Source organism: Drepanopeziza brunnea (assembly GCF_022702325.1).
Source record: "Drepanopeziza brunnea f. sp. 'multigermtubi' strain 214-2 chromosome Unknown ctg9, whole genome shotgun sequence".
NCBI classification, from domain to species: domain Eukaryota; kingdom Fungi; phylum Ascomycota; class Leotiomycetes; order Helotiales; family Drepanopezizaceae; genus Drepanopeziza; species Drepanopeziza brunnea.
This window is the reverse complement of record NW_027094072.1, coordinates 1852861-1865000: the sequence shown is the minus strand read 5'-3', so window position 1 is coordinate 1865000 and position 12140 is coordinate 1852861. Positions and strand designations below refer to the sequence as shown.

General features: G+C 51.2%; 4 protein-coding genes across 4 annotated transcripts; 1 reads left to right on the top strand and 3 right to left on the bottom strand.

Annotated features, from left to right (window-relative positions):
• Positions 1–504: 504 nt before the first annotated feature.
• On the bottom strand, positions 505–1210 carry L3040_005786 (uncharacterized protein; the record flags this gene model as incomplete). The annotated part of the gene is made up of 3 exons (XM_007296708.2): positions 505–727; positions 856–957; positions 1119–1210. The coding sequence occupies 3 exons, from the start codon at positions 1208–1210 to the stop codon at positions 505–507; spliced, it is 417 nt and encodes a 138-aa protein (XP_007296770.1).
• Positions 1211–3227: 2017 nt separating this feature from the next.
• L3040_005785 (uncharacterized protein) lies at positions 3228–4739 on the bottom strand (the record flags this gene model as incomplete). The annotated part of the gene is made up of 1 exon (XM_007296707.2): positions 3228–4739. The coding sequence occupies one exon, from the start codon at positions 4737–4739 to the stop codon at positions 3228–3230; it is 1512 nt and encodes a 503-aa protein (XP_007296769.2).
• Positions 4740–5882: 1143 nt separating this feature from the next.
• Positions 5883–6185, bottom strand: L3040_005784 (uncharacterized protein; the record flags this gene model as incomplete). The annotated part of the gene is made up of 1 exon (XM_007296706.2): positions 5883–6185. One exon carries the CDS (start codon positions 6183–6185, stop codon positions 5883–5885), a length of 303 nt encoding a protein of 100 aa, XP_007296768.2.
• A 3674-nt stretch (positions 6186–9859) lies between these two features.
• Positions 9860–11293, top strand: L3040_005783 (uncharacterized protein; the record flags this gene model as incomplete). The annotated part of the gene is made up of 1 exon (XM_007296705.2): positions 9860–11293. The coding sequence occupies one exon, from the start codon at positions 9860–9862 to the stop codon at positions 11291–11293; it is 1434 nt and encodes a 477-aa protein (XP_007296767.2).
• Positions 11294–12140: the final 847 nt, after the last annotated feature.

Genomic DNA, 12140 nt, shown 5'->3' with positions numbered 1-12140 from the left:
GTTATAGGTGTTTTCGCCTTTCAATTCCATCCCCGCTATCTCTCAGGCCACTATAGAGGTAGCATCATTGTCTTCTTGCTCTCTCTCTCTCTGCGATTTATACTCGTACTTGTATGAATAAGAAATACGGTAGCATCACCCACTTGTCATTCTCACTCTCATTATGATTAATGACCATGCAGTCAAGGTCAGTAAGTAAATTCTGGGTTTGCATCCGTACATTAAGTATAGGTAGGCAAGTACCAAACTATACCTTTCTTTTCATACGCACACATGATATCCCTCTCCTCTCCCAATGATAACTTAATAACTCAGCCAGCCAGCAAACGCCACGTCGCCCTCCCACCCAGAATATGGTGCACATCCTGCACATTGCCATCCTTTCGCACATCCCATATCAATATCCCATTCCCACCCCCATCCCCATCCCATTCCGCATACCGCATATTGCCCCAACCCAAGACCCCCCCCCCCACAAAAATAAAATAGAGAACCCAGATCACTTCACTTCATATACGCCCCCTGCGGCTGCGTCAACCCCCCACTCTGCTGCCCATAGTACCCGCCCGGCGCATTCCCATTCCCATTCACGTACTGCGGGGGCGGCGGGCCCGGCGGCGGCGCATACGGCTGTTGGGGGTGGTAGCCGCTGTAGCCCGGGTTGTGGGCCGTCATGGGCGTGGGTGCGTTGTTCATGCGGCGGCGACGGCGGCGGTTAGCGCAGCATCTGGTGTTTTTGAGAGAGCGGGTTAGCGTGGTGTGGAGAGAGAGAGAGAGAGAGGAGGTGCTTCCGATGAGACTTTGTTTTGCGAGAGGGTAAGGAAGGGCAAGGGTCAAGAAGGAATGAAAACGTACAAGTAGAGAAAGAAGAGGAAGAGGCCGAGGAAGATGAGGATGCCGGCGAGGACCCAGCGGCCCCAGCGGTCCCAGTTGGAGCGGCAGTTCCCGTAGTAGTAGCTGTCTCGTTAGCGGTGGGTACCGTCTGGGTTCTGGTGTTCTTTGGTGGTTTCGACCGGATTCGGTCTGTGTTCGGAGAAAGGGAGGGAGGAAGAGAGGAAGAGAGGAAGAGAGGAAGAGAGGAAGAGAGGAAGAGAGGAAGAGAAGGAAGAAGGCCATACCAGTCCCTGCGATTCCCATAGTAAACCTGTCGCGCGACGAGACCGATGAGCGCCTCTTCCCCCGTAGCAAGGGCGTTTCGGGGGAGGATCATAGCTCTGGCTCTGGGTTGGATCGGATCGAACGCTGTGTTTTGTTTGATTTGATTTGATTTGATTTGATTTGATTTGATTTGATTTGATTTGATTTGATTTGATTTGACTTGACTTGGTTTGGACTCCTTCTGTCTGGACGTGAACCTGGATCTGATAATGGGTATGTGTGTGTATATGGGAGATGTACAGAGTGGGATGGATGAATCCACAGGTTTTCAAGTTCAAGATCAAGTCCAAGCCAAGGCGAAGCGAAGCGAAGCGAGAACAAGAGAAGATAAGAGAAAGAGACGAGAAAAGCCTGTTCTTGGGTGCTGCGCACCTTCTTCGTCCTAGTTACTGGTTCGTCCGCAGTAGGAGTAGTCCTGTAGGAGTACCGTCGTGGTCTTCTTCTGCGTGCGTCGCAGCCGAGCCTGCTTGCCTGCCTGCCTGCCCGGATCCAGAACATGCAAAGGGCAAGTAGGTAAAGTAAGACATCTTTGTTTGCTACGTAGCTACCGGTACTGTATTTGCGGAAAGCGGATCTATCGACATGGTCTATTCACTTCTCTCTGTCTTTTGCTTTTCACAGATTTCCATAGTCAAAGTTTCAATAGATAACGTACCGTCGTTGATATTCGCGGAAGAAACACCGAGGAGGGCAGAACAAGCCCAGACTCTGTACTGTAGATACCGACTCCGTACTCCGTATAATGTACCGGTACGTATGTCCCCCGCTCTTTCCAGCTCGCCAGCTCTGTGGCGTCGAGAATGACGTTGAGCGGGGCTGTGCTCGGCTAGGCTGACGTCATTTACTGATTCATTCATTCTTTCAAATACTTACAGTAGCTGAGACAGTCGTTGACGAGTGTGGCTGTGTGGCTATGCTACGTATCTACATGGGTAGCTACCGTACTATATGCCGGCTATGATCAACGGCGACATCACATGAATAAATCCTATTCCTCCAATACGCACAGGATATCTTCTCGAGTCATTTCCCACCCCCTCAAGATCTCAGCATGATTCGTTCATACAATACAGCCGTAGGAAAGGACCCCGTAAAACCCCAGCCCCCCCCCCCCCCGTCTGACGTGCGGCCGGAAACCCAGGCCGTCTCGATCGTGAAGCAGAAGTACTCCGTAGAGTGATACTGTTGGTCGGCAATATCGAGGTATGCGATGCCTGTCCGGTCTACCTATCTATTCATGAAAACCGGTATAGAAAAAAAAACCAAAAAACCATCTCTTCACCTCCCGTGTTTTCATTTCATTATTCATCCAATTATCAAACCGAATCCAATAAATTTTTGATATGTATATATATTTTTTTTTGGTGTTTGTTCCATCTCAGGCCCCAATCCCCAAGTTTTCCAAATCTTGAATCTTTTTTTTTTCTTTCTCCAAAAACTCCTGAACCCAAAGGGTATCTATCTATCTATCCATCTATCCTACCCATGTCATTCAAAGCCTATAGCCTATCCACATCCACATCATGCTACCCATCAAACCAAACCAGAACCAAAATCTACCTACATGTGAAAGAAGGCTCAAAGAAAGTTAGGTAGGTAGGTAGTAGAAAAAAAAAGCTCTATGTTATATATAAAATCGTAAAAAAAAATTTCGTCCTAAACCAGCTCTTTTTAGTTTTCTGGAACGAAAAAAAAAAAAGAATGACAAGGCTGTGCCGAGGGGTGGGGCCATGTCGTTGATGGCGGCCTGCGCCCTGTATATGTATCTGTGTCTCTGTGTGTGACTCTGTGTGACTCTGTGTGTCTCTCTGTGTGTAGATTTGTAGGTGTGAGTGATTGTGTGTGTGTGTGTGTCCGGTAACAACAGGCAGATTAACCGCGCGTGCGCGCCCACGGGAACCAAAGCCAGCCAGGCCAGCCAGGCCCCAGAGCCCCAATTGCTCGAACCCCGTATCATCCGATTTTCGCCCCCTCCACCCCCTCCTCCCCGCCTTCCCACCTCTTGTGTATTAAAGGACTCCAGCCCATCCCTCAAGGTAGAGAAAACGACGAGGAGGCGAGAGGGCCATCTAGTGAGCGTCTTCGTCGCGGCCGGGCCAGCAGATCATGTGCTGCACGTAGGCGCGGATGTGGTAGATGAGGATGAGCAGCCAGGCGAAGAAGAAGACCGTCGCCATGCCGGTGCCGACGAGTTGGATCGAGTTGCTGCCCAGGCGCTCGCCGATCTTGATCGTGGCGATGGTGAAGCCGACGTTGGGGAAGACCTTCGCGTACCAGTTGAGATGGAAGTCGTTGTGCGGGAGACCGTCCACCATCGCGATGACGGCGATGGCGAAGGCCCAGAAGGCAAACAGCCACAGGAAGATGGCGATCATGAGCGCCGCGAGAGCGATCATGTCCGGAACGAGGGATTGGTTGGTGATTCCGGGGAGGGTCGTGTAACCGTCGAAAAGCTTGAGGATCTGGATGTCTTGTGCCATGCCGATGAAGGCGAGGCCAGTGAAGGCGGGCGGGCCGACAGCGATGAACATGGCGGGGCGGGAGAGGTAGACGGGGAGACCGGAGGTCAGGAGTCGTCCGAAGTACAGCGGATACATCATCAGAGCGACCATGAACCCGAGACCTTGGTACGTGAGTCCGGTGACGAGCATTGGAATAGCGTGCTCCTGCGGCTGGGTCTTGGTAATGGTAGAAGCGATGGTCCCAACCAGCATAGCGGGGAAGATCGGGAGGACCCAGCCAGGAAGCACGTTGGTGAGCACCAGCTTCTTGACGGAGAAGAGGACGTGGTAGTAGATGATGGCATGGAAAGTGACGGCGATAGTATAGATCCAGAAGCCGATGCGAAGGCCTTCGACGAGCCACGGTCCCGTGTTGGGGATCCCGTAAGCGACGGCGTTGTTCATGATGGTGGCGATCGAGAGCCAGAAGGTGGCGGAGAAGAATCCTTCATGGGGGTTGGTGAAGGCTGGCTTGAGGCGTTCGGGATAGATGATGAAGCGTGTGATCATGAGGATGGTAATCAGAGTGAAGCAGATGAGATTGAAGATGAAGAGGAAGATTCCAAGACCAGTGAGGCCCGGGAAGCGATTTGGGACAACCGATAGAATCGTTGCCACTCCTCCCGTCGCCATAGTGAAGGCATACCAGGCAAATGTAAAATGCTTGAGGCGTTCCTTGAAAGTGTGTGGCCCTGCGGAGATGTGGTGGTGGTCGTCGTGGTGAGCAGCGGGAGCATGAGCCGCGGGTGGTGGATGTGCGCCCAGCTTCACGTCTACCGATCCTTTCTCCATATCATTGTGGTTGCTGTAGGCGTTGGCGGGAAAATACTCCATGGGACGAGAGATCTGAGGGTAGGTCATGGCATTGGAAAGACCGGTGTTTGATCTCGTGTGCGCCGGAGGAGTGAAAGGGCCAGCAGACCGGATGTCGTTGGGAGAGATGAAGGCGGATTTCCGTTGCGAGAGAAACTCGAGGGTAGACTCGATATCATTGCGAATGCGAGTATCTCGTCTCTCGTCACGAAGGATAGCCTTCTTGTAGTTAACAAGCTCGTCAATAGGGCCGGCCTGGGTAGACATGTTTGAAAACGAGAGCGGGTGGTGGATATTACTTTTCCTGTGGAAGTGCGGTACCGGTGGTTTTTGAAAGGCGAGCGATTCGCTCATCTGATATCAACAGAGGAACCGACCCATCTTTCTGCTCGCAAGGCCACCCCCTCTTCTACTGAACCACACCCAAAACCACGTTCCTGGCTACGCTCATGCTGATTGACCGTGTTGTGGATCCAGCCTGGGACTTTGTAGAACAGCCAAGTCAGTCCGCAAACACGATGGAGCCTCATGTTGCGTCCTAGAATAGCAGCCAAGAGATACTGGGATTCGGACGACAGAATCGGGTGCCCTGGGAGGCCTCCAATTGGGGGTGAGATGGGTCGAGATGGATGGGCAAGTCTGCCAAGCAACGCAAGACATGCTTGTCGTTTTATCCTCCGGTTAGAGAATCGTTGCCGTCGCCGCTGCTGGTCCCTGGAAATAGGCAAATGGACAGAAGATTCCACGGTGCAAGGGTGGAACTCGAACTCGGCAGCACCGTGCACAACAAGGCTGGACTGGACCGCCAATTAGCCCGTCGTCTCGACTCGACGACCGAGCTTCAAGTTCAGGGGCGATGGCCAATAAAAGAGGGAGAATCAATAACATTAACACCATACACGCAAGCATCGGGCCCATGCGAGACGAGCAGCCAGTGAAATGCGACGTGCAAAAGCCTTTGAGACTGCGACTGACAGAGGCACTCCGTAGATGGAAAATCAGCCTCAAGGCCTAGATGCCAAGTGCCTCTCCAGCGCTGGGTGCAGGTTCGAACGCTTCTTACAGTGGTGTATTAGCGTGTAAGAGACTGACGGGTTTTCCATGCCCACTCTGGAAAAGCCCGATATCCTCCCGACTCATGATTATTGAAAGCCCAAGGGCAACTTTCAAAAGCCCTGCGTTGTGGATGTATGCTATCGACATGGTCGATGCCAGCGTGTATTGTCTTTCGGGCAGCCAGTCCATGGATGTGGAATACATATACACATAATCGTGAAATGGCACTGTCCTTCCATGCTGCCATCCTGGCCTGCACTTCCCGTCAAATAGCATAGCAAAATTAATTGCCCTTGTTGTAGAATGTAGTCAGTACTGCTGCTGAATGCTACCATCGAGTTTTGATCGACCTCGCTATACTGGGCTGCGCGAAGACGCCGCAAAATGCTCCCCAGTCGCCACGCGTTGATCCACTGGGCTCCACAGCGGATGATTAACGCAGGCAAGAGATCGCCTAAAGCCGAAGCTCATAGGTAGTATGATGATGCCCTGGTGCAGTGCCGCGAGACACTCGGCGCAGCCAAGATACCCAACAAATGGTACATGCTGCAGAGGCGTTTCGATTCCCAGTCCCCCAGAGATGCGACGAGCTTCGGTTTTGGAAGGTCGCAATGGGATGAGATCGAGCATATCTCTCTCTGCAATGATGGTCTGCATCGTGAATCGTTCTTGAACATGGGGCGGAATGATACCCGACGATGTCGCAATTTGGTCGTGGGCATTGAGCAGACCCGCGCAAATTTCCTGCGCTGGCCAAAAAAGATTATTTTGGGGCTCAATTGTCCCTTCACAATCAATCAATCCATAATGTTGTTTGGGATCGGGAGTATGCGGTCCCACCGAGAATAAGGGGGACGGACATTGGCAGCTGCAGCACAGGCAGAGAAGCTTTGAAGCAAGCACTGTGCCCAAGTCCGTCCTCGCCAATTTCGGTCCCTGACGATCATCATTGGGCTGGTATAAGAATAGAAAAAGGGACATTCTCATATCGCACCCAAGCTCGGTGAAATAACAGGAACTTCTGCTCTGGCCCAATGGATCCATACATGCATGCATGCTCTGTCGTGATGGCCATGAATCTTCCAATTTGTCTTATAGTCAACGAGACCAGGAACAGCTCCGAAACCAAAGAGGAGAAAGCCCGAGACTTCGGGTGCTTTGCATGATTCTGTGCCAAGCTGATTTGTTCTGCCGCATGATCGTGTTCGAAGAATCGGCCGGTCACTTGCTCGATCACGTCTTCGCATCTATGTTCCTTTGCTCTTGCGATCACGCGTCCAGGCCAGCTCATGAAGTTCTGTGGCCTTTGCGAGAAGAGCTATACTCTCGTGTTGTTTTTGTTGTTGCTGTTGTTGTTGCGCCTTCTCTCCTCTGAAGGGTTGACGTTGCCTGCCTGCCAGCCTGCCTGCACCTTATTATCACGACCAGCACGACCAGGAGTTTCCTAGGCTTTGCTGCCACGTGTTAGTGAAGCTAAGTGAAGCCAAGAGCACTTACTTCTTTCTCGGCAACAGTTTCAATCGTCCAACTGTAGAGCCCACCTAACCTCACTCGGCCCTTTCGCGCCGGTAGGAGCATGAAATATCTTGCCGGTTACCCATCCTATCGGCGCTGAGGGACGGAACGGGCGTTCTTCCACCACAGCGGTTGTAGATCTTGCTTTCTTCCTCGATCCTCTGCTTCATCGAACAGATTTTCTGTTGAGGGTTGCCAAGAAACAACCACAGTGAGAGATCGTCAGGTAAAGCCGTGAGCCAAGAGCACAATATCCGGGCGTGGATCGGATCCAGCTGCTTATCTTTGCGACTACCGGCCCTCTTTTCTGGGCTGGACTCTCTCTTCAAATGACGAATGTATTGAAGACGGTTTGTTTCTTGGCCGCATGATCGACGAAGTTGCTCTTCGGAGATTCCAGGTCTTTTGTCTGAAGATACGAGGTCTCGAGATTCATTGCATGAGATAACAGATTGCAGGGAGGTTTCCCTCGTGGAGAAATTCTACCGGGACGCAAGTCGGATCCCGGAGCAGTCCAGTCGCTGGTCTAAAGCCACTTTAGTTCCTGGTCCAAAGTCAATAAATAATAAGAACGGGATGTTTGGTCGCGGAATACATATACGTTGTACCTACGACTTGGCTACCGGAGCCCCTGGCGAAGCTGCAAACCGAACTCTGATTTTTGCGAAGCCGTCGGGGAAAAAATGATCGTCAGGCCTATCAAGGTCTTTCTCTTGCTATTTTCAGAGCGAGTGCCACATAGATCCATGTGGAGGTTTGGAGTCGAACCCCGGATTGATTGAGGGTAGTTGAGATGTTCTTGGGATTGTCAGATATTTGCATGAGGTGACCAACCTGAGTCCCAGGGCATCGCGGCCATCGCAGCCATCGCAGCCATCGCAGCCATCGCAATGAGCGGTGTCGTCTTCTACCTCTAAAGCCACAGTCCAAGTACTCTGTAGACCCGGGCAGGAGGCGGCGCCCTATACCAGCTGCCGAGTTGACGACTTACCAGCAAGTGTGGTCTTGAACCAGGGCGTGGAATTTGACTTTGGCTTCGAGCGGCCAGGAGCTCAATCCCGTCACGTGGTGCGAAGAGTATTATCGTTCCCGCCCTGCATCTTTCGTCGCAAGCAAAGCAAAGCAAAGCAACGCAACGCAATGCAATCCCGTGGACGAGTAAAGTTCTCGCCGTCTGGATAATCAGTGCCCGATGGAGAAGGCCTTTAGAGCGCAACCATTCGTCAACAAGCTCGAGCATAATGTGACACGCATAGATCCGCAGACAACCACAGCAGCAAGGACAGATACAGCGCGACGATAGAAAAATGCATATAATAGAACTCCAATCATAAAGGCATTTAAACAGCACGCACCGCCGTCTTGTTATTCGCCTCCGCAATTGGCAATAATCGATGCTCCCTTGCTCTCTTCTATATACGTACTAAGGGCTCGTTTGGACCGGCGCGCGAACGTACGTTTTCACGGAACCAAATTGGCCTAACCATTTTTCTGGACTATAGGTTTTCTGAACATTAGCACCACGAAAACGTAGTCAGATCGGTCGCTGTTTGGTCTACTACTTGGTCGAAGTTTTGTAAGGTAAGGAAGAAAGAAGAATCGTCTCGAATCGAGGCTTGATACTCTAGGTAATCGTCGGTCGGGATACGCGATTACGTCGCGGAAGCAAATTTCGTTGGGAACGCGTTTTTCTGTATATAACCACTCATTATGACATACAAGATACAATTCGCAGCACTATCATTGCATCTTACGATTCGATTAATAGTAAGCCGAAAACGCATCCATTTAGAGAAGCTTCTAAGGCTTTTGCAACGTGACAGTACCGCGTAACTAAGTAATCTTAACGCCATCGAAGATTTGGCGACGGACCTTTAACGCGCTATAATGATCTTATCTCAACGCCTCTTAGAAGAGTAAGAGAGCTGCTGCGCGTATTGTAAACAGCCTGTCTGCCATGCTTCCTTCATGGGCCATTAGGGCCACACTAGCCAGGGCCAACTTCTATAAGAGGCCACACCCCCAGTAGTTAGAACAATCAACGAGCTTTCCACCCATCTCTTTGCTGCCTCCTTGTGAGGAACCATGAGGTTCCGACTCTTTGTTGGTCTTATTACAACAGCTCATTTTGTGTGCTTCTACAGTATAGACGATCTTAGTGAGAGTACCTTGAAATATGAATCATGATGGTACAATAAATTTCCGACATATTTTTGACATGCTCGGAATGCAACGCATTCGCTCCCGCAACGCAATCCACCACATAGGTAATATAAATGGTAATAGCGGTAGCGAGCCCAGCTATTTGATCAAACTCCCCAGAGCTGCTCGCTTATCTCCAGACTCTCAAATCTTCCTTTTCCATTTTGCTATGCAATTAAAAGAAAAGTTGCAGTTCTGCATTGTGCAGAGCGTTTCTAGTCTGATAACTCCATTCACCACGCGATGAATTTTCATTTTGCTTGATATCGGTCATCATTCAAATGAACGATCTTTGAAGATATTAATCGCGGTACGAAGTGTGAAGTGCAGTGTTTTGATGAGACTTCAAAATTGCCAAGTTAAGCGAGCCCACGAAATCCGCCCGGGCCAGGGCTGCCAAATAGATGCCGCCAAAGTTTTCAGATTATTGATGTATGATAGTGAGGAGTTCCTTTCTTCCTTCCAGACCAAATCAGCTGTCGAGCCGAGACGTCCAGCCACCGCCACCCGGACTGCGCTGTACTACATTCTCTTCTCAGCCACCGCCATCACGTGCACCTTCCAACCGAACCGAACTCCATCTCCTTCTGCTCAGCAATACCTACTATATCATCATGGCGCTCAACGCACGCGCAGCAGAAGGGAGTTGGAAACCAGTATACCTCAACCTTCCACTCAATACATCAGCGTCTGACGATCCCATCGGCTTTGCAAAGGTCAGCGGATTCTACGGTCCGGGGGCCTGGGCTGCTCTGTTTCTGACCCTGTGCTCTTCATGGCTCAACCTGGTCCTCCACAAACGCGGTTTCGACGCGAGCATCTGCAGCTACCTGATCGCGCTCAACGCCGCTGCTATCGATCACCTGAACCATCTCCGCCGTCTGTCGGCCTTGAAAGCTGCTGCTGATGCGTCCTGGATGCAAGAAGCCGCACCTGTCGGCGCTGCATTCACCGTGACATGGTGGGGGCTAGGCGGTATCCTCGCGCAGATTGCAACGAGCCCGCTCTTGTATCAGCGAAGGTCGCAGAGGCGGTCCCTCGCCCAACGGGTTGGTGGTCTCGTCCTGGGATCACTCGTCCCTTCTATTTCCATTGCTGCAGGCATTTGGCTGGCCGATAGAGAGGCAGGGGCGAGTATTCCCATGCTGTACTGGCGAGGGATGATGATGGAAGCAGAGCCTGTCGGTGTGGATGGAAAGGGACACAACACTCTGAACTCTCACCACGACGCTCGAATATTTGCCTCGCTTACCGGTCTCGGCTTCGCTATATTACTTGGTCTTGCTATTGTCTGCGTTTCTGGCTTCTGGCTAGACTCGAAAGCTCCCAGTTTGCGGGTCCAGCTGGCGGCAGTGCTTGGTCCATTGTGGAAGGTCACAGACTTTCTGCGCCGGAAATTTCGCAGTCGGAAGGCTCGGATTAGAGGAATTGTGGCGATCATCGTTCTCGATTTGGGCTCGCTTCTCGCGTTCGTGATCGGCGCTGATGAGTCGAAGGAGCGGAAGCATTGGCAATTGTTACTTCTCCCATCAATGCTGACAGTGATTCCCTTCGTCGTCATTCTCCTGATTGTTGGAACACCGGTCATGGCACCGCTCCACGGGACATTGTATACTATGGAGTATATCTCCGCGGTATCCTTCCATCACGGATCTTCGCCCTCACAATCGTGCTGGTTTATGCCGTGCGCACCCCAATCGATCGCCGAAATGGACCAAGCTTTGGCGCTCATTGGGGGCCTCTTCTCACTCCTCGTTCTGGAAATAGGCTGGCCATTCATCAAGCACCAGAGGAGGGAACGGAGGGAGGCGCTCTTGTTTGAGCAAGAGATGTGGCAGAATTTTGCATCGGCACAGGTGGACTCGACCATTCAAGACTTAGGCAACGATGACAGCAACGCCGACACGAGTGGTACGAGCGGAGCGCGTTTAGACGTGTCTCCTGCGGGAGCCAGTGCAAGGGATAGTGGGGCCCCAGGCTCTACCCGCAGGTTCAATCCAGACATTCTCGCTCAAGAGGCTAGGTGGCGGAGACAGACTACTTGGTAGCGAGCGAGTTGATCTTCTTTGGGTGGGATTTCCGTATATGAAAATGCCGATTTTGCCGGGCAGGAGTGTCTCATTCATATGCGAGCAGTTATTTTCACCACGAGGATATTTAGTAAAAGATACCCTTTGGTTAATGGGCGTTGATGGAAATTGGGTGTGTCTCATATCTTATCTGCATTGCATTGCTACTCCTGGACACTAATGGTTATTCCGTTGGAAGCGTAAGGGAGCAAGCTGTGTCTTTTTGATTTATCTAACGGACTCGGCAAACGATTTGAGTTGAGGACTGGTTGGAATATAAACGTAGCCCTTTTTTTCCTTTTTTTTTTCGCTTCTGTTGCAGACATCTGGGCTAGGGGACTAGATTACTGATGTGTACTTTTGCGAACTTGTACTTGGTCTGATAGATGGATGTTTTGGAGATCTTGGATTCCTATATTTCCGGGGGAGGGGAAATTGGTAGCGATTACTTGTTAGCGCGAGAGTATATAGTATGATGATTGGGTAACGCGAAATGTTAAGTAAAGTACCGGTGTTGCGTCGAAAATGGGCAATCATCTCATGTTCAGACGGATTTTCTGTACTGGTTGGTACCGGAACGGATGCTGTGCAACCGGACGGTAACCAAGAGTCCAGTGGCTAGCTGCTACACTGGAGTAGGACATGTATGAGCTGAGATTTGGTATGCAGGCCGTTGACCCCGCCGTTATACACACAGACCGGATGAAAGTCATCGAATTTTCGATCTGATAGGGTCTTTGGAGATAGCCGAACCGACTGGAGAGGCAGAAGAGGCAACCCCTTTTCTCGGTGCCTGGCCTTTGGAAAGTAAGCTTACTGTACCACC